The 21669-nt window shown below is 35.8% G+C and overlaps 1 protein-coding gene across 1 annotated transcript in view; it reads right to left on the bottom strand.

Moving 5' to 3' along the window:
* The window catches only part of LOC115428563 (retinoic acid receptor beta), a 133825-nt gene extending 123777 nt beyond the window's left edge, over positions 1-10048 (bottom strand). The window contains exon 1 of the mRNA XM_030147676.1: positions 9806-10048. Within this exon, the coding sequence (XP_030003536.1) occupies positions 9806-9962 (157 nt within the window). The 5' untranslated portion in view covers positions 9963-10048. The remainder of the gene's footprint in view (positions 1-9805) is intronic.
* Between the last annotated feature and the right edge of the window lie 11621 nt (positions 10049-21669).

Raw genomic sequence — 21669 nt, forward strand, 5'->3', positions numbered from 1 at the left:
ATAAGTTCATGTAGATTTATCATTGTTAAAAGAAACAAAACAAAATAAAACATTTTGATCCAAACCATCTTAGACATTAAACACATCTTCACTAAACTCAGTCAATCATATATTTAACATCTACTGGGTTTTTGTTTTCTGTCTAATTCCATTATTGTAGTTTGTAGAATCCTTAACCCTCAAAGACCTAAACAGCCGCTGGCAAATAAAAGCATATACTGATTAAAAATATTTAATAACTAACTACTAACCACTTCAGGTAAAATGCAGTTTCTCAGTTTTTCCTTGGCATCAGATACAACCCATTGGGATGGTCAGAGTCCCAAGTTTGATAAATGATATTCGTTGTGTTTTAGTTCATTTAATGATGTATTTTGCTGAAAAGTCACTTTTTCTTCACCTTTCTCTACGCTGATATAACCACTGACTTTACTCCGAGCTTTTATGAACATCTACACGGTCAGTAAATTAAATAGTTTATGGAAAAATATTTACTTTTCACTGAAAAACACTGAGAATAAAGCAGTAAATTGTGAAAAATAACACAAGAAAGATTAAATGTAGAGAAAAATAAATGTAAAAATTGTCACAAAAACAGTTCTAGGTCTTTAAGGGTTAAATATTGGTGCCAAAATGTAGACACTGAAGCAATGATTAAATCTACAATGCATTTTTTTCTAACAAAATGCAAATATTTTGCTACATATTTACTCTATTACTCTATTACTCTATTACATATTTACTACTAAGCAAAAGTAGTAACGTACTGGTGCATTGAAAACAGGATGAATTGGCTGCGCTAGGGACTATTTTCATCTGCGTATTAATCCATATTTCATACCTCATAAGTATTTTCTGCAGCAGGACTGTGTGTGTGTGAGATTAAATCTAAACACTGAGTTTGTAGAAAACATCACCCAGTCTAACAGTCTGTAAATCTCTTTTTTTTAAGTTCATGGACAAGCTCTGTGGTTAACAATAATAAAATACACAGATGATCATTAGACGAATCCAAAATAATGTGAAGAAGCGCGTACACAGATGGATGACTGAGTGTAAACACTAAATGATAAATGAGTGTGGTGGATGATAAATATGAGTTTTAGATTAGTTCGTCCAAATTAGACCCAAAAGTAGGTCTTTATCAGCTATGGGCTTGAAGGGTTTTCCATATATTATTTTTTGTAGACTCGGTGTTATTTGTCTTGTAGAGGGGTCCTCTATGATGGCTTTAATTTCCTGTTCAGACCAATGGAAATGTCGAAGTCCTTAAAGGTAGAGCGAACCTATTTTTTGTGACATTTAGACATTCATGTTGGATTTTAATCTTCATATTTAAGACCTGTGTTAACATTAGCTGAGTCCAAAATGTTAACTCTGAGGCAGGATGTGAGGTAAAGTGGAAATAATGTGGCGAGCTGCAGCGTCATATTTCTATTCCATGCCCTTCCCGTCCTTACATCCAGTGTCCCCCAGTCTGAAAATCAGTGACATGTAAAACTGAGCCCACATGGTCCACATGACCAACAGATGGCAAAGAACCTGAAGCAAAGTCTGTCGCTGAACACAGGCTATTTAACACAATGATGCTGCTTTGGAAATGAGGACAAAGCTGCTCTCTGCCTCAAATAATAGAAGGAAAGGTGTGTGTAAAATGGTTTTAACCCATAAAGACCCAGTGCTACTTATGTGGCAGTTTCTTTTCCATATTTAAAGTTTCTTAAGTGATTTATTTATTATAATATTATCCACTGCATTTTGCAGTTTTCCATGAAAATCTGGTATTTTCCAATATCTAATTCACTGATCAGATAGATGTTCATAAAAGCACAGATTAAAATTGAGGGTTATTATATCAGAAACAGAGACAAAAAAAGTGACTTTTTCAGTGAAAATATCATTAACTGAATTTTAAAACAAGCATCTCAATCCATTGTCATTGATCCAACTCCATGGGTTTTACTGGTGAATCAGTGTTTCCACGTTGACTACAGAACCTCTGAACGTCCAAATGGGTCATATCTGATGACCATGAAAAGATGACAAACTGCATTTTACACCAACTATTTACACGTTCTGATAAGATTAGTGGATCAATAGCTATTAAACAGTTTAGATCAGTAGATGCTTTTGGTTGCCAGTGGCTGTTTGGGTCTTTATGGGTTAATTTAAGGAAAAATCTCATGTCTTCTAGTCGTGTGATAGAACAATAGATCATGCGGATGGAAGGAAACCTGACGATTAGAACAGACCAGAAACTGGAGAGAATGAGGAAAAAAAACAAGAAAGAGGAGGAGGAGAGGCATTTCCTGAAGCTCCTCTGGGTGTTTGTGTATTTGGTTTGTGTTAAAGGAGAAAGCTGTGGTGATTTGGGTGTGGAGCGGTAGGCATAGCCCAGGAGGATTAGAGGAATATTACTCCCAGTCGGTGGATCCAAGCCTTCTCCTCCTCCTCCTCCTCCTCCACCTCCTTTTCGTCCACTCAGCTGACGCTCCATCCAGTCTGGAAGTGTTTTTCCTCCAGGTTTTCTCTGCAGGAGCACCCAGCACATAGCTCACATACACCAGGCCCAGTCAGAGGAAATGGTCAAAGTTCACCCAGAGTACACCAAATTAGAAGCAGCTTTGCTCTGCTCTCCAATGCGCTTTATGGACGGGGATATTTATAAGAGCTTTAAACAGAGAAGGAAAAGAAAATAACCAGGAGGAACGGTCATTTGACTTCACGTCTGCCGGAGGAATGGAAGAGCAGGGAGGTGTATCTGCTTTTCATCAAAGCTTCCAAATCTTTTCTATATTTGTCAGAAAGCACTTCCAAATCACCACTGACAGATATTATTAGCCCAAAGGTGTTGGGGTGTAGAAATTCCCATGCAGTCATGTGACCTAATCCCTCCCTTTGACCGTTCTCCATGACCCCGAAAGGAGGCTGCGGCTCCGGGGTCAAACTGGAGACAGGGTGCACATCGGCAGGAAGCAGCGGCAGCGCTCGCCGACTCTGACACAACAGGTGCAGGCCACTTCAAAGCTTCCATAAAACCTGAGCGAGAAGCTAAGACAGCCATAAAAGTAGATGACAGAGGAGGAATAACGCGGCTGTGGCTGAGGAAAGAAATGCGATAGGTTTCTTTTTAATCTGTAGGAATTCGCGGCCTTAAAAGCGCAGCACCGCTATGATTTTATTCTCCGCCTGCCAGCACTTTTATATGTAACTCGATGCTGATGTCGGCTCTGTTAGAAAACACTGAAAGACGTAAAAAGAGCTGAAACTGGGAGTTGAGAGGAGGGTGTGGCGACCGAGAAAAAATGGAATTCAAAGAAAGAGGGACAAGACTGACAAAACATGTTTTTATAGGAAAATCCAGATTTGTTGTATGTTTAAATGAGAAATCAGCCCAAATACCAAGTTCAATGCTCACTGAGAACTACAAAAATACCAGAAGTTGTTTGGTTGTTTTTTGGGGATGACACTTTTGCACTAACATCACAGCCTTTGTTGAAATCCCTGCAGGTATTCACAATCTCTACAATGAATTATTAAAAAAGTCTTCAAGGTTTTTGTGATGATGAAAAGCCCATCAAGTTATATTAAAGCTGCATTAAATCAGAAAAAAAAAAAAAAAAAAAACGTCAGGCTTTTGTAACTTTAAGGCTGTTTGAGTATTACCAAAAACTTTAAAACTTTACATCCACACTTTATTAGAAATAATGAAAGCGTTTCAAGTTTCACCACGTAATTGCATGTAAAACAAGAACCAAAATCAAACCCCACAGATAACACTAGACGTAACAGGTAAAACTAATGGTTGTCATAATGATGCTGTAAACTTTGGCCCTTAATTAAGTAAGAATCCACAAAATTATACAAGAATTGTAATTGTAACTGTAGTTAACGCGGAACCAAAATATGCTTGCTTTTGCTGAGTATAAGTCTGTATTACTAGTGTAGTGACATTTTCTGAACTATCTGTATTGGCAGAAGTCAATGCCAACAGTGAAAATAGTGAATTTAAGACTGCTTAACAGCAAAAAAATTTATTAATTGATTAATTAAATTTGTTCCTATCTATATTTTTTTGTTTGTTTCATGTTCAGCAATTTATGTATTTATCACTTTGATTAAGATGTTCCGTTCAGTTGTTTTATATATATTTTTTATAGTGATTAGTACTGAAGTGAATTCCAAACAATTAATCAGCCAAACTATAGTTATAATTACAGGCCTTTAAAAATGAGTTGACCTAAAGCCAAGTGATTTGAACAGTAACTGATCACTGTAACATTGTAAAAGGCGGATAAGAGGTGCATTGTGGGTATGAGCTAAAGTTATGGATACGGCCCTGTCAAAAAGCTACGACCACTGCAGTTTGATTTTCCTTTTTTGTTGCATTTACAAGCAAACTTTCCAAATCTGGATCAATAATAAAAGCTAAATTAAATTAATCTGACATATTGAACTGAACTGTAAGATTTACAGAGAATGTTCACATATAAAAGGTGTTTTAACAGATGATTAATGCAGTTTTAAAGTGTTTTATGGATATTTTCCTGCATGTGCTGTTTCTACGCAGTGTTATGGCCTTAGAAGCACATTTCAGATATTTTAACGAGCAGCTTTTTCACCAAAAAACAGGGATTAGGATGATTTTTGACAGTTTAGATCTGCAATTTTTCTAAATAGCTAATTATTGACAAGTGTGCAAAAGACCAAAACCCTGATATGAAATTTTACAAACTGATCAGAATATACAATGTTAAATTAGATTTATTAGAAACTGGATAAACATAAAAAAGTCCAAAAGTAATACATTTTTTTGTCTGGTCAATACTGACAGCAACAGGACAAAAAAGTTTAAGGTCACATAATAGCTAAAAAAAAAAATCCAAATAAAACAATTAATTAATTAATTATTTAATTTATTTATTTATTAAATTCATTCCAATCTGGATTTTTTGTTTGTTTCTTTATCAGCAATTTAGATTCACTGATTTATGTATTTACGACTTTCATTAAGATGTTCAGTTCAACAGTTTTCCAGTTTTTTTTATAGTGTGTAGTACTAAAGTGAATTCCAAAAACAATGTATCTTAATGAACAAAATGTCTGAGGGGAGGGATAGGGTTAATATCAGCCAATTAATCAGCAGTTTACCAAACTATAGTTATAATTAGTCAACCTAAATCAGTGGTTCCCAACCTTTTTTGGCTCATGACCCCATTTTAACATCACACATTTCTGGCGACCCCAGACATTCAAAACAGAGACTTTTTTTTTTTTTGGGCCAAAATCAATTTGTTTTTGATCATGTAATAGTTTGCTATACTATGTTGCAAATCAACATTAATTTTAGGCAACATTTAGTCTATATAATGTATATTATTATGGACGGAGGCAGAAAAGCCAGGTGTAGATTACTGCACAAAGTGAGAATTTTATTTTCCTTGGTCAGGATACGTACAGTCAGTCCAGCTTGGATTTACAAGGCTGAAAATTAATACTGAGCAAACAAGAACTCAAACTATGAATTATGAAAGAGCTGCAGCATCTGAAACCAACCACAATGAACATTTGAAAGATAAAAAGTGCCATAGTGCTTCAGTTTCAGCTTCAGTTTGTCATGTCTTTTATGTATTGGAATTGTCTCTCTCAACTCACAATATATTTTTTTATTAGTAAGTTTTGTTTTTTTTTTTTTTTTTATCAATTACTAGAAATTTCAGGTGACCCCACGTGGGGTCCCGACCCCTGGGTTGAAAAACACAGACCTAAAGCCAAAAACTCCATGAATGAGACCTTGATATCTACATTTCTGGATGCCCTGTGTAATAGGACAGGTTTACAGGTCTGTCAGTACTAGAACTACTGGTTGACTGATATTTAGGCTGAAATCCCTTCTATGCTTTATATTAAATTAATACTAGTTTTAACTTCATCTTGTCTCCTATTGAACTCTTCAGTTGCATGTTTTTCATAAGTTTCTCTGAAGAAGCCTTATTATTCCAAATAAACCTGCATTGCCTTTCCCCAAACTGAGTCTTTTTATTTATTTATTTTTTCTTTAATAGGTTGAGTGGAAAAGCCTCTGATACAGGTATTAGATCATCACCAGGATGCCAAACTGTGCAGAAAAGTATAGTTAAGATTTAAAGGCTTAAAACATCCGAGCATTAAAATAAAACACATGGAATGTGATTACTCCACTGTGTTATTTATTAAAAGGCCAGTGTTGCTCCTGATACGCAGTATGAGTGTAACCCTGACGGGACCCTCACACTGTCCTAATCATCTCGATTAAACAAGCCTGGCATCAGACAACTCTCCTTTCATTTCACTCTTGTACATGGCTTTTTATTTCCCCCCGTCCGCCTTTCATTTCACACGCCCACTAAATTATCCTAGTGTGCAAGCTGTGCTAATGGCCTTTCATGTCCATATCAGAGGCGCTTAAGCCTTGAAGACAAAAAGAGCCCCAATTATCCCATAACACACATCAGCTGTACAATACGTATCACACCGAAACGTCACATTTTCTGTTTTTAAGTCACAGGAGCTGAGTGTTTATAGCTGATCACCCTTTCCGCTTTCTGTTGTGATGAGATAAAATGAAAGTCACACCTTTAACCTGAAAATCATTTGTTTCCTCGCACATGCATCAGGAACCAAATGCAGCAATCCCTCAGCAGTAAAGCCCATTTTATCAGTGTAAAGGAGGTCCTTGATCATTCTTAATTAACATCTAAACTGGAAAAGGAAGTGCGTTAATGGTCAGCTCCTTGTCAATGAGGCTAATTAACACCCAGGAGGTTTCCATTATCCTGAATAAATAAATGAATAAAGCAGCATCGCGGTGACCCTGGGAGAGGCTTTCACGAATCAAAGTGTAATTTAAACAGGGTCGTTTTCATACAGGAAGGAGTGCAGGGGTGTCCTGTGTGGCGGCTTGAAAGGCCAAAGAGCAGCTACGCAGGCCTGGGACGAGTTAGATGGTAGGAAACTTTAAAAAAAAAAAAAAAAAAAGAAAGAAAGAAAGAAAGAAAATCAACAGTATCCTCCTCCTCTTCCTCTGTGCCATTTGACACTTCACGAGTCCTGGTTTAAAACACCAATGTGAGCATACGTGTTAAAGGGCAATGATTCTCTAATTACACTGCAAATCAAACGCACCTAAGTGTGCTGCTTATTTAATTAGTCGGCTCATGGAAGATCACTGAAATGACTATAAGTTGGTTAGCCAGTGTACATGAAACATTATACTGAATACATCGAGGACACGTAGCATGTGTTTCGTGGTCTGATTGAATTATACAGCGACGGGAACAACATAATGAAGGGAATTTAATCAAATAAGAAGCACGGCGACTGTTTTTAAGATATTTACACATAATATGTCTATATCAGAGGAATCACAGGACAATATTCAGCGTCAGTTTGAGTGATTTGAACTGTAACTGATCACTGTAACATTGTAAAAGGCGGATAAGAGGTGCATTGTGGGTATCATCTAAAGTTATGGATACGGCCCTGTCAAAGAGCTACAACCACTGCAGTTTTATTTTCTTTTTTTGTTGCGTTTACAAGCAAACTTTCCAAATCTGGATCAGTAATTACAGCTAAATTAAATTAATCTGACTTTGTATTGAACTGAACGGTAAGATTTAAGAGAATGTTCATGTATAAAAGGTGTTTTTAAGGGATGATTAATGCAGTTTTAAGGTGTTTCATGGATATTTTCCTGCTGTTTCTATACAGTCTCATGACATTAGAAGCAGGTTTCAGATATTTTAAAGAGCAGCTTTTTCATCAAAAATCAGCAAATGGGTTAATTGATGACAGCTCAGATCTGCAATTTTTCTGAATGGCCAATTATTGATTAAACCCTGATATGAAATTTTACAAACTGATCAGAATTTACAAATGTTAAATTAGATTTATTGGAAAACTGGATAAACCTAAAAAAAAAAAAGTCCAAAAGTAAGAAATCTTTTTTTTGTCTGGTCAACACTGAGAGTAACCGGATGAAAAAGTTCATTTCTAAAACCCTACAGTACTGTTTTTAAAAAGGAAAACAAAATTACAAAAGAATACTGGAAAAAAAAATAGATGCTTCTTTTAAGATTGGACCAATGATCTACAATTAACACTGAATTTTCTGCATTTCACATAAAAAAAAATCTATATATATTAATTTCTTCTAGTACCATTATCATAGAGTTAAATGACAGAAAGTCTGGGCTCAGTACTGTGTGATGTTAATACTAAAGGTCTGTTAAAAGATTAATAATATTTGTGAGTAAAGAAATTGTAATATTGCTGAAACATTATCATTGAACTGTTTTTTTGTTTGTTTTTTTTTCAAGATAAATTTCTTGAATGCTTAATTTGCAGCTATTTCTATATTTTTCTTTTCTGTGGCATTTTAACTGAGAAAATTACTATTTAAAAAATTATATAATAATAATAATAATAATAATAATAATAATAATAATAATAATAATAATAATAATAATAGGTGGTAGCTGCTGTTAAAGGTCGTCTCTTCTGCACTTTCTCTCCACTGATAACTTCTGACTGAGTGCCCTTGAGCAAACACTTCCTGAGGAATGACAGCTGGAGGCTGGTGTTTATCTGATGAGAATAAATCACGGAGTAGCAGCAGGGGGACAGAGAAAAACAAACACCGACAAGTGTCTTATGAACACTGCTTATAATTACGCACATCTGAAGGTGCGTTTACATGCTCATATAATGTGCAGGATTTTTATTTATTTATTTAATTTTTTTGGTAAAATTTCTCCTGTGGGCTTTTCACCCCTGTTTTAAATGTCCTTGTTTTTCTCTGATTTCAGGCCATAAAGTTCTGATTTTATCTTAAAAGTGTCAGTTTTATTTAATAGTTTTATTGTTGTTATTATTATTATTTTAAATAGGTTTATTGTGCGTGCGTTATTTTACGCACCAGGAGGAATAAGTTGCAGCTGCCCTTAGTGCATCCACTTACTCTCCTGGACAAAAACTAGAAGCAGCCGATCCATCAGCCGGGGCCGATTCTAAACGCAAGAGGCTGACATGTTCCGATAGCAGCCCGCTAATCTTGTTGAAAAGTCCGCGGGGTCATTTATCTAAATCAGTGTCAGAGAGCGCAGGTCGCGACTCGGCAGGCCGCCCCTCCTGTCATGTGCGGCCGCGGAGGAGGTGTGGAAACGCCGCCTGTGTTTACTCTCTGCATTCCTCCAGCCAGCAGCGAGGAGATAGAGAGAGGGAGAGGGGACAAGAGAGAGAGAGAGGGGGGGAGAGAGAAGAGGGGCTGACCGGGGGGCTCTGAACTCAACTGATCTGAGACAAGCCATAAATCAGCAGGTCGGAGCTGCTTCCACTGCTGAGAATTTATGAGGCGCACGGTAGGAGTGAAATATGACGTTTGGAGTTTGAAGTTGTTTTTTTATATCTGGGGAAAACTTTTTTTAATAAGTCAAGCATCTAAATAATTACTCTGTCCATGTGTTGCTCCACTAAATAGCCCTCCATGTGGATCATGTGCAGATGTGTTTCTTAATAATCACTCCTCTGACTACTTCATATCCTACTGATCCATGCGTAATTCAGCCAAAAAAGAAAAAAAAAAACAAACTTAAGTTTGCATCACCAGTTTGTAAATAATTGTAGCTCCAGGCCTCGTATGGCAACTACTTGTGAACAGTGTGGAGCACACCCTCAGCCTCAGCCCCATCACCATCATCCTAAGTGAGGCAATAAACACAACAGCAGCAACAACAACAAACAACAGATGAGGAGAAGTTGGACCTACAGTGTGCGCTCCGGCGGTGCTGCCAGTCTCTGTGCGCCAGTCCGCTGATGCAGGCTTTCAGAGCCTTCTCCTGCAGCATGCAGGAGGACGGGCTGGATGTGTAGAAATCCAGCATCTGTCCGGGACTCACCGCCAGCACGTCCATGCAGTCAAACATGATGACGGCGCTTCGCTACGGCTCAACTAGTCTTCTTGTGCGTTATGGATAAAAATCACCGGCATAAGCGCACACAACTCCATCAAACTCTGCTACTTCCCCCCTCCTCCTCCGCCTCCTCCTCCTCCTCCGCCACCTCCTCCTCCTCCTCTTCTTCTTCTTCTGGCAGATTTCGCTGCTCTTCTTCTCTTTCGTCCCGCACCGGAATCATGAATTATTTCGGATAAAACCCGGTGTCTCCTAAACGCTCATTTGGCATTTTTAGCACCGTGTCCACAGTGCGCGCTGCCGTGGACGTCCGTGCGGGACAGGCTCCATAACAATATCCCGACGTGTTGTCTGTGAGTCGTCCCGGTTTGCGACACCGGAGGAGGCAGTCCTGTGCGCTAAAGCCCGCCTGAAGTGCTGGAGCTGGCTTTTCTAATATCAAAAATAACACGGACGCCGTTTAAAACCACGCGTTCTCCTCTCGGATGACGAATGGGTTATCCGTCCCCCCGTGCAGCTCATTTCCAACTAGTTTTGCCACAGAGAATGAAAGATTGAATTGCCTAATATATGCGAGTGAACTTTGTATGAACCCTTCCGAGGCTGCTGACCTTCAAATGACCCAGGCAGGCTGACATCACTGCAGCTCCGCAGCGCGGAACAAGGCGGAGAGAAGAAACGCAGGGGAAGAAGAAAGATCTGCGCTTCTCCCCGAAAAACTAAATACAGCAATAGTCCCAGAAATGGGAAAAAATGGATTCTTTTATTTAAAGCTGGAGAAGAACCCGTCGACTCTGTCTGTCAGCGCGTTTTTTTGTTTTGTTTTGTTTTGTTTTGGGGGTTTTTTTACGCACGGCGATCCTCCACAACAGGGAAATGCCCGGTCCACCACAGATATATGACGCTAAATAGGGATTTATGCACCCATTAAATTAAAACACTTAATAATAAATATTAATAAATAATACTGTTTTTTCTGAGCTGCATGGGCAACAGCACAAACTCCAAGTGTGACCACTAACTTAACAAGCAGAGTTTATTTAATTAACCTTTTTTTTAATGAGAATTTTATTCCAAAATTGGTTCATTAATCTATTTTAAGTCTAACATATGGACTTCTTAAAGCTCCAACAGCTGCCAAACACCAAACGTATGTTTAAGAACTTCTGAACCCCTTAATCCTGTCAATACATGTAAATAATTCAGGTAAAATGCAGTTTCTCAGCTTTTCACCGACATCAGATATGAACCATTTGGATGTTCAAAGGCTCTATAGTAAACGTGGAAACATCATTATCTTCTGCAACATTGATCCACTAATAAAACCTATGTTTAATGTTTAACTGGTCGTAGACACTTGTTCTTATATTCACTTAATGATGTGTTTTCCTGAAAACATCACTTTTTCTCCAGTTTTCTCAGTTTTAATGTAAAAGCCATTGAATTTACATCAATATAATCATTAAATTAAATATTGTTTTCACTGAAAACACACAATGCAGATGGTAATATTAAAAAAGAAACTGGTGAAAGATCATTTGGAAAAGATTAAATGTAGAGGAAAAAAACAGTTGGATGTTGCCACAAAAATGACTCTCAGTCTAAAAGGTTTTAACTACAACCAAAGGAAAAGCCAAAAAGAGTAACATGTGGAAGTGGGTTCTTAACTGAACATATAAATGTGTTTCCAGACAGTGAGTTGCTCAGTGTTTTCATAGTGGTTTAATGCTGTCTGTCATAAGGTGCAGCACGTTTTACAGAACATGTTTTTAATGCGTACAGATAGAATGTATTAAACTTCACACAGGTGACTGGAGTAATGAAGTGAATTTTCTTAAATCTCTAAACAGCTTTAAACACAACAGGATTTAATTACCATCCACACTTTATGTTATTTATCATTAAATGCTATTTCATCATTAGACATAAGCAGACACTGGAAAAAACACAAGATATTACAACATAATTGCTACTCAATAATAACATATAACCTTATATACTTCCACTGTCGGACATTTTAGATTAATTAGATTCATATAACTGCTGAATTTAACACAGAAAAAGAAAAGCAAAAAGTTTACAAAGCAGCTGTACCAACACACGAATGAAACTGTCTCCAGGTTAGTGCATATAAATGAATGCTCCACTTATGATCCGTTATGAAACAGCAGAATTTGTTGGTACTTCTATGGAATATTTGCTGTCTGACCTCATACTCTTGCACTCTTTTATAGACGCAACATGTTCCCAGTTCTTATTCCACTACTAGTATGTGCTGCAGTTTGGCTTTTAGAAACTATTTTAATAGTGTTCAGTGTATGAAATGAACCCACGAAGACCCAGAGTTACTTTTGTGGCAATTCCAAAATGGATTTTTCTCTATTTTTAACCTTTCTTAACTAATTTCTCATCATTTATTCTAATATTATGCCCTGTATTTAGCATTTTTAAGTATAAATCAAATATTGTCCTATATTCAATTCACGGATCATGTAGATGTCCATAAACGCTCAGATTGAAGTTGAGGGTTATTATATCAAAAACAGAGAAAACTGAAGAAAACTTGACTTTTTTTTAGTAAAATCCGTCATTAACTGAACATAAACCAAGTGTGTTCATCCACTGTCATTGATCCAACTCTATGGGTTTTACTGGTGAATCAGTGTTGTAGAAGATGATGGTGTTTCCACGGTAACTACGGAGCCTCTGAACGTCCAAATGAGTCATATCTGATGACCATGAAAAGATGAAAAACTGTATTTTACACCAATTATTTACATGTATTGATAGATTTTGTGGGTCAACAGTTATTAAACATTTTAGATCAGTAGATGGTTTTGGTCGTCAGTGGATGTTTGGGTCTTTATGGGTCAATAAACAAATGCAAACACAGGCTTGTTTTTCTCCCTTTAGTGTCTTTCTAACATAAGAAGTTACTAGAATAGTTATATCATAATTACATAACATATGGTATGATATAAGAGGTTACTAAGTGGAAAAATGTAAATAATTTGAAGCGTAATCCGTCTAAGGCTAATGACTAAAAACATTCATTTACACTGGAGAAGAAAACCACTTTTGTTTTACCTTCTTCCACATGCATCACATGCTGCCTTTTAAAAGTTACTCCAGTGAGTTCCATAAACTGCAAGAATTTGTGCTGCTTCAGAAGAGACAGAACAACAACAACTGCCCAAAGTCAAAACAACAGGGAATAATAAATCAGGATTTTTAACTCCTATGGGTGAAAATTTGGAAGCTACATTTCCTGCAGTGCAAATCCAGTCTTCAGTCTGTCCTCCCCGGTCAGTAATTACCCCCATTTTTCAACAGCCACACCCCAACTTAGTGATCCAGACTTTCTGTTCAAAACTCCAGCTGAGATGACATTATATGAATCCTAAAATGTAGAAAACTGCCTTATTTTGAAAGAAAGAAAAATGAAGAAAAACGTTGTGGACTGTCCCTTTAAGATCATACTAAAGCTCTCATTGTAAAGTCATTGTTAGCAGTGTTGTGTCTTAACATAACTTACATCTTAAGTGTGAAACATCCTCATTGTTGGTGCTGCTCACTGAGCTGCATCAGCATGAGGGGTTAATGGATCATTATGTGGAGCAGTCAATGCATGAACTAAGTCAGATGAATAAAAAGCTGCATGACTCTGTTTATGTAGAGGCTGATGACGTATTAACAGAATCTCATTGTAAGGGGTTATAACAGTGGTTCCCAACCTTTTTTGGCTCGTGACCCCATTTTAACATCACACATTTCTGGCGACCCCAGACATTCAAAACAGACTTTTTTTTTTTTTGCTAAAATAAAAATAAAAAAATTGATCATGTAAAAATTTGCTATACTATGTTGCAAATAAACGATAATTTTAGACACATTTAGTCTATATAATGTATATTATTATGGACAGAGGCAGAAAAGCCAGGTGTAGATTACTGCACAAAGGGAGAATTTTATTTTCTTTGGTCAGGATATGTACAGTCAGTCCAGCTTGGATTTACAAGGCTGACAATTAATACTGAACAACCATAACCCAAACTATGAATTATGAAAGAGCTGCAGCATCTGAAACCGACCACAATGAACATTTGACAGATAAACAGTACCACAGTGCTTCAGTTTCAGCTTCACAGTTTGTCATGTCTTTTATGGATTGGGATTGTCTCTATCAACTCACCATATATTTTTATTCGTAAGTTTTTCTTAATTTTTATCAATTACTAAAAAATTCAGGTGACCCCATTTGAATTCCAGGCGACCCCACGAGGAGTCCTGACCCCAAGTTTGAAAAACACTGGGTTATAGGGACATGCATTAGTGGCAGTTTCTATCAATACAATCATTAACTAAACATCAGAAAGTGACACATCATCCACATAATAGTGTGTTTATTTAATCATAATCTGATTCATTCCATAGGTGATGTGATGAACTGCAGGTTGGATGTTACTATCAGCTGTAGCTGGCCACCACTTTGAGGTATTTTTATGCCAAATAGCCCAGAATTTAACCCATAAAGACCCAGTGCTACTTTTGTGACAGTTCTCAAATGTTTTTTTTCTCTCTATTTAACCTTTTTTAAGTGATTTAACACCACTTACTATAATATTGTCCTCTGTATTTTACATTTTTCACTGTAAATCATGTATTTTTCTTTATTTAATTTCCTACGTTTAAACTGTTTAATTCACTGACCATGTAGATGTTCATAAAAGCTCAGAGTAAAGTCAGTGGTTATATCACAGTAGAGGAAGGTGAAGAAAAAGCCACATTTTCAGCAAAAATACCAATAACTGAATGTAAAAACAAGCATCTCCGTTCACTGTCATTGATCCAACTCCATGGGTTTTACTGGTGAATCAGTGTTGTAAAAGATGATGGTGTTTCCATGGTAACCACAGAGCCTCTGAACGTCCAAATGGGTCATATCTGATGACCATGAAAAGATGAAAAACTATATTTTACACCTATTATTTACACGTGTTGATAGGATTAGTGGATTAACAGGTATTAGACACTTTATATAAGTAAATGATGTTGGTCTCCAGTGGATGTTTGGGTCTTTATGGGTTAAAGAATGTCATTCTGTAAAACCCAGTACAACCGCTGTATTGTAGTGACTTTAACTTCCCAGAAAAAGACATTAATATATTTCTATAGAAAACTATCTGAAAATATACTAGTAATGTGGAAATCCCCTCTAAACGTCCAGAATCAGATTAACCCTCGAGGTCCAGGGGCACAATTAATCTGCAGCCCCCTGCTCCTAATCCCACCCCTCCATCTGCAAAGTGGATACACTCATTGAGATGAAGAGTAACTGAGTCTGAAACTTAGAGTAATTTTTTTTCCCCTCCAGTTGAAATCAGAGTAAAAAAAATTGTTCTGTACTTCTTCACAGAGCACAGAGTTTGTTCAAGCGGTCGCCGTTCCCTCCTGTCCACATGGGACACAGCGGAACCACACAACATTTAATCAGAACAGCAGTAACAAGCAAGAAACTGTTTCTGTTCCTAGTCTTATATTGCATACAAAACGTACCCAAAACTTTTGAAACTATTCGTATATTCATTCTGGAAAAACAACAAAAATGGGCATATATTTACTAATACCTAACCAATGATCACATTTTAACATATTGTATAATTTCCATAAAATTTTAACCCATAAAGACCCAAACAGCCAAAACTGACCAAAATTATCTACTGATCTAAAATGTTGAATCATTTCTGAACCAATAATCCTATAATGCACATAAAATACAGTAACCTATTATATCATACCTTACAAATGTTATGTAATTGTGGTATAACAATTCACTTCTAGTAACTTCTTATGTTCGAAAGACACTAAAGGGAGAAAAAGAAGCCTGTGTTTGCATTTATTTATTGACCCATAAAGACCCAAACATCCACCGACGATCAAAACCATCTACTGATCGAAACTGTTTAATAACTGTTGACCCACAAAATCTATCAATACATGTAAATAATTGGGGTAAAATGCAGTTTTTCATCTTTTCATGGTCATCATATATGACCCATTTGGATGTTCCGAGGCTCGGTAGTTACCATGGAAACACCATCATCTTCTACAACACTGATTCACCAGTAAAACCCATGGAGTTGGATCAATGACAGTGGATGGAGATGATTGTTTTTACGTTCAGTTATGAATATCTTTGCTGGAAAAGTAACTTTTTCTTGAGTTGAGTCTGTTTCTGATATAATAACTCTCAACTTCATCTGAGCTTTAATGAACATCTACCTGATCAGTGAATTAAATATGGGAAAATATACGATATTCACTGAAAAAAGGCAAATATTGCATTCAGTTATAGGTAGATTTTGTGGAAAAACTCACTTTTTCTACAGTTTTCTCTGTTTAAATATAATAACCCTTAACTTTAATCGGAACTTTTATGAACATCTACATGATCAGTGAATAAAATACAGAAAAATACATGACTATTACAGAAAAAGCACAAAATACAGAGCACAATATTATAATAAATCTTGATAAATTACTGACGAAAAGTTATATGTAGAGAAAAAAACTATTTGGAAATTGCTGCACAAGTAGCGCTGGGCCTTTATGGGTTAACCTTGCATGGATCTTAATCTAGTGACTGCTCCCCATTCTAACACATAATGAAACGGTTTGTGGAATATTTAATAGAGCTCAGATTGAGTACCTCATGTTAGGTGTCAAAAGCCAATTGTCAATAAGGCAGTGTTAGCTATAGTTATTAAGCTAAAAATCACACATAATGCTACAGTACATTAGAGAACATTAAACTTCTTTAAAGGACAAAAAATAGAAATGTAGTGTCTGCAAATTTACAAAAATAAATCGTGATTTGCCATAAATCAAAATTTTTACTGCTTCTTTCACAAATCTAATGTTTTTTTGTCTTTAATCTCAGTTTTATGTTGTTGCATCTTTTACATAATGTCCAACTTGCTGCATAATTTTACCTTTTTATGTCTTTTATTTCATGTCTTTCTGTTTTTGTCATTTTCAACTTATTGGCTCTGGGACTTAATCTTTTAAAGATGCATCTGTTTGCACTGGTTTTTAATACAAGTGTGTGTTTTATTTGTTTTTTTTTTTTATCTTCTGCTTGTGTTTTACAGTTCCAGAAAAAAATATTAGACCATCAAAAGTCAACAGAAACAATGGTTATGCAATCAAATATTAACTCTTGTGTGTATCATGTGACTAAAACAGACAGAAAAGAAAACATGGAATGCCTAAAAGCACTGTTTTTGTCAGTACAATGCCATAGTTATTAATATAAGAACTTAAATAATTTTGGTTATTATCAAGAAAACCATAGAAAATGGCTACATATTAGCTCTGAAATTAAACTATTATGAACTATTTTTGTTGCTGTCATTATATTTGTCCAAACAAATGTACCTTTAGTTGTACCAGGCATTAAAATGAACAAGAAATTGAAGAAAACAAGGGGTGGTCTAATAATTTTTTTTCCATGTGTATCCGTTTTAATCAGTTTTAGTATATCTTGTGTTTTATTCTTATTTTAATAGTTTTAGCATATCTTGTATTTGTATCTGTAGATTTGTACAGCACATAGAGCACTTTGTGTGATTTTTAATGTGATATGTAAATGAACTTGACCTTGACCTTGACTATAACTCTTCCAGAGAACACTTTAATCATTTGAATTCAGCTTATATGTCATATTATTGCTGCATATTTTCTTCTGCCAATGGGCCACCCTGATATAAACAGCTCTTCACCCCGTTTTAGGACCTTAACCATAGATAACAAAATATTAGGATGTTAACATTATGGCCGACACTAATTTTTTAGCCCAAAGCGCCACTATAATCACTAGCATAAATGCACCAATGTGTCGATAATGCATGCATTTTAATGAGCAGAGGTAAGTGATTAGCTTTTAGATCACTCTATAAAGAGTCTAAACTTGATCTCCTTTTAAAGATTTAATATTTAAGACTGATGTGTGTTTATATGAAGTTTGTGTTGGAGTCTGTGTTGTACTTAATGTCACCTTTCTTTGGAGAAATGTGGAACCTTCTTTGACCCTAAATTTAGGAATATATGAAGAATTTTCAGCGATTTATTGAAATTTTAATTCAAACTTTTATTTTCTGATTCACTGTTAAAATACTGTCCATTTTTTTCATTTTCTACTTTGTTTATGTCTTACACTATTTTTACCATTCTACGTGTGTGCGTGTTTGTTTGTTTGATTGTTAGCAAGATAACTCAAAAATTTATGGACAGATTTTCATGAAATTTTCAGGAAATGTTGATACTGGCACAAGGAAGAAATGATTAAATTTTGGTGGTGATGGGGGGGGGTAGATATGTCTTGGAGGAGGTCTGCGCTCTCCGAGTGCTTTTCTTGTTATCTTGATGTGTCTGATATAATTATTCATCTTTTTTTTATCACCTTTGCCATGTTGTTTCTCTTACATCATTGTAACTGTGATACACCTTCCATCATGTTTTTGTTTTGTCTTTTATCTTATGTCCATATTGTTTCTTCATTTTTGTCCTGTGACGTTTTCATCTTGTTACATCTTATTATTTCAATTTTTTTTTTTTTTTTTTCATTTTTGTCTTGTTATATCTTTTATAACTTATGCCTCTCCTCTGCATTTCACATCAGTATCATATACTAATCAATATTTATAAAGATTTCATAAGGCTACGTTTTTTTTAACCCATAAGACCGAAACAACCACCGGTGACTCGAACCGTCTACTAATGTAAAATATTTAATACCTGTCGATCCACTAATCCTATCAATACATGTAAATAATTTATGTAAAATGCAGTTTATCATCTTTTCATGGTCATCAGATATGACCCATTTGGATGTTCAGAGGCTCCATAGTTACCATGGAAACACCATCATCTTCTACACTATTCATTCACCAGTAAAATCCATGCACTTTGATAAATGACAGTTGTTGAAGACATTTCTTTTTACATTCAAATAATGATATTTCATATTTTACTGGAAAAGTCACTTTTTCTTAGGTTTTCTCTGTTTTTGATATGATAACCCTCAAATGTAATATCAGAATAATGATTAAAGTATTTAATCAGTACAATAAATATCGAAAATGCCTGATTTTCTCTGAAAAAAAAAAGCAAAATACAGAGGGTAATATTATAATAAATGGTGATAAATCCCTAAAAAAAAGGTTGCATAGAAAAAAAATTCATTTGGGAACTGACACAAAAGTAGCACTGGGTCTTTATGGGTTAATTGGGAAATACAATCCATTCCAACTTTTTTTGTAAAGCACTTTAAAACAACCACAGTGGACCAAAGTACTGTACAGAAAAATAAACAGAAACCAAAATAACAGAGTAAAATACAAGAATAGATTAAAATAATAAATAAATAAATACAGAAGAATAGATAAAACCTGAATTAAAGAATAAAATACAGGAATAGATTAAAAAAATTAACAGCCGTGCAATTAAAAAAAACAATTCACATGTCATATTTTTGTTATGAACCAGTATTTTCCTCTACTTTGCAACCCATTTTAGTCTCCATTTGAGACCCATTTGGTCTCCAACTTTTGGAAATACAGCTGTGGGCAGTGGAGACAGCTGTAATTTCAACAAACGACAATCTTCACACAGGCAACAGTTACATACAACATGCTGAAACATTGGCAACAACTTCCAAAAGTGTTCACAAAGGTCACTGTGGTTTAGTGGAGCGACTACTTGTAACTTTTCAGTAAGTGTGCTAGTTACCTCACAAACACTGGACCCCCTGCATCCTGTGTCGATGGAAGCTCCTGCATTTTTTAGCTTCCGGGACATATCAGACATTGAGAACCATGTTGTTTCTCCGCTTATGCATTTTTAACAAAAAGGAAGGGAGATGTTAATTTCCTGGTTAGCTGGGTTGCTAAGGGAGTATTTTCAGAAGCTAGCTTTCCATTAATGTTCCAGTGGAGGGAGGTGCATGTTTACACTGTCTGCTAACTTGGCCATGTACCCATTTATAATTCATTAATAGGCTATTCAGTGTGATCCTATAATCAGTGAAACATATGCAGCTTTCCCCGCTGAAGAATATACAACATACATGCTGATCATTGTTTCATGTTATACCAAGAAATGAGATCTCTTAGAGCTTTTTCTCTTTCATGTAGCCACCAGGGACATTAACACTAATGATAAGTTCCTAGTTTGCAAAAATTGGCTGAAGATATAAAAAGGTATAGCTGTAAAGATGCAACTGACTGCGTACCACACACTGACTTCACATGAATTTAAGTTTTTTGGTACTAGAGAAATCAGAATGTGTCGAGACTGTTGTTGTCAGACCCACTGCTACTTTTTTTCTCTATATTTAACTTTTCTTAACTGATTAATCAACATTTATTATAATATTATCATCTGTATTTTGTGTTTTTTCAGTGTAAATCCAGTATTATCTAACATTTAATTCACTGATCATATAGATGTTTATTAAAGCTCAGATTAAAGTTGAGGGTTATTATATTAGAAACAGAAAAAACTCAAGAAAAAGGGGCTTTTTCTGCAAAAATATCAATAACTGAACATAAACTAAGTGTGTCCATCCACTGTCTTTGATCCAACTCCATGGGTTTTACTGGTGAATCAATGTTGTAGAAGATGACGATGTTTCCACAGTAACTACGGAGCCTTTGAATGTCCAAATGGGTCATATCTGATGACCATAAAAAGATGACAAACTGTATTTTACACCAATTATTTACATGTATTGACACAATTAGTGGATCAGAAATTATTAAACATTTTAGATCAACAGATGGTTTTGGTCATCAGTGGAGGTTTGGGTCTTTATGGGTTAATAAAACATTATTTGCTCCTGAGACCTTGCTGAGTTTTTTTTTCAGTCATCATTTAATCACTGCCTGCTATGTACCTACAACAAAGGACTTAAGCAAAACCCAACTGTGGTAATTATTTGGTTTGTTTGTGTGGATTTGTAAAACTATACCTGTTAAAATGTAACCATGGTAGCATAAAGGCTCATCATGAAGGTTAATAAAGCTGATAATCCAGCTAAAAACAACATTAGTTCAGTTGATTTGTTCCTTCTCTTTTGGATGACTGCAGCGATTCATCATATTAAACTCTTCTTCTATAGATGATGGTTTTCATACACAGAGGAGTATTCATGTGGAGCTTCATCATAAGGCTTGTTGGAAAAGAACCCATGATGTCCTCGGGGTTATTTGACCTTGTCAAAATCATTGTGGTTCAGGCTCCATGTACAGACAAATGTGATCTCAAGCAAAGTAATAACAAGTGGTGCCAGGCACAACAAACCCCGCCCCTCACACATTTTGCAGCTTATTTTGGCATCAGTCCAGCTGATGTCAGTTTATCAATTGCCTCTATATACAGTCATGGAAAAAAATGTTAAACCTCCCTTGTTTTCTTTAATTTCTTGTTCATTTTAATGCCTGGTACTACTAAAGGTACATTTGTTTGGACAAATACAATGATAACAAGAAAAGCACTCAGAGAGTGCAGACCTCCGCCAAGACAGATCTGTGCCCCCCCCAATGACAACCAAAATTTAATTATTTCTTCCTTGTGCCAGTATCAACATTTCCTGAAAATTTCATCAAAATCCATCCATAACTGTTTGAGTTATCTTGCTAACAAACAAACACGCAAACAA

Source organism: Sphaeramia orbicularis, chromosome 11 (assembly GCF_902148855.1).
Source record: "Sphaeramia orbicularis chromosome 11, fSphaOr1.1, whole genome shotgun sequence".
NCBI lineage: Eukaryota > Metazoa > Chordata > Actinopteri > Kurtiformes > Apogonidae > Sphaeramia > Sphaeramia orbicularis.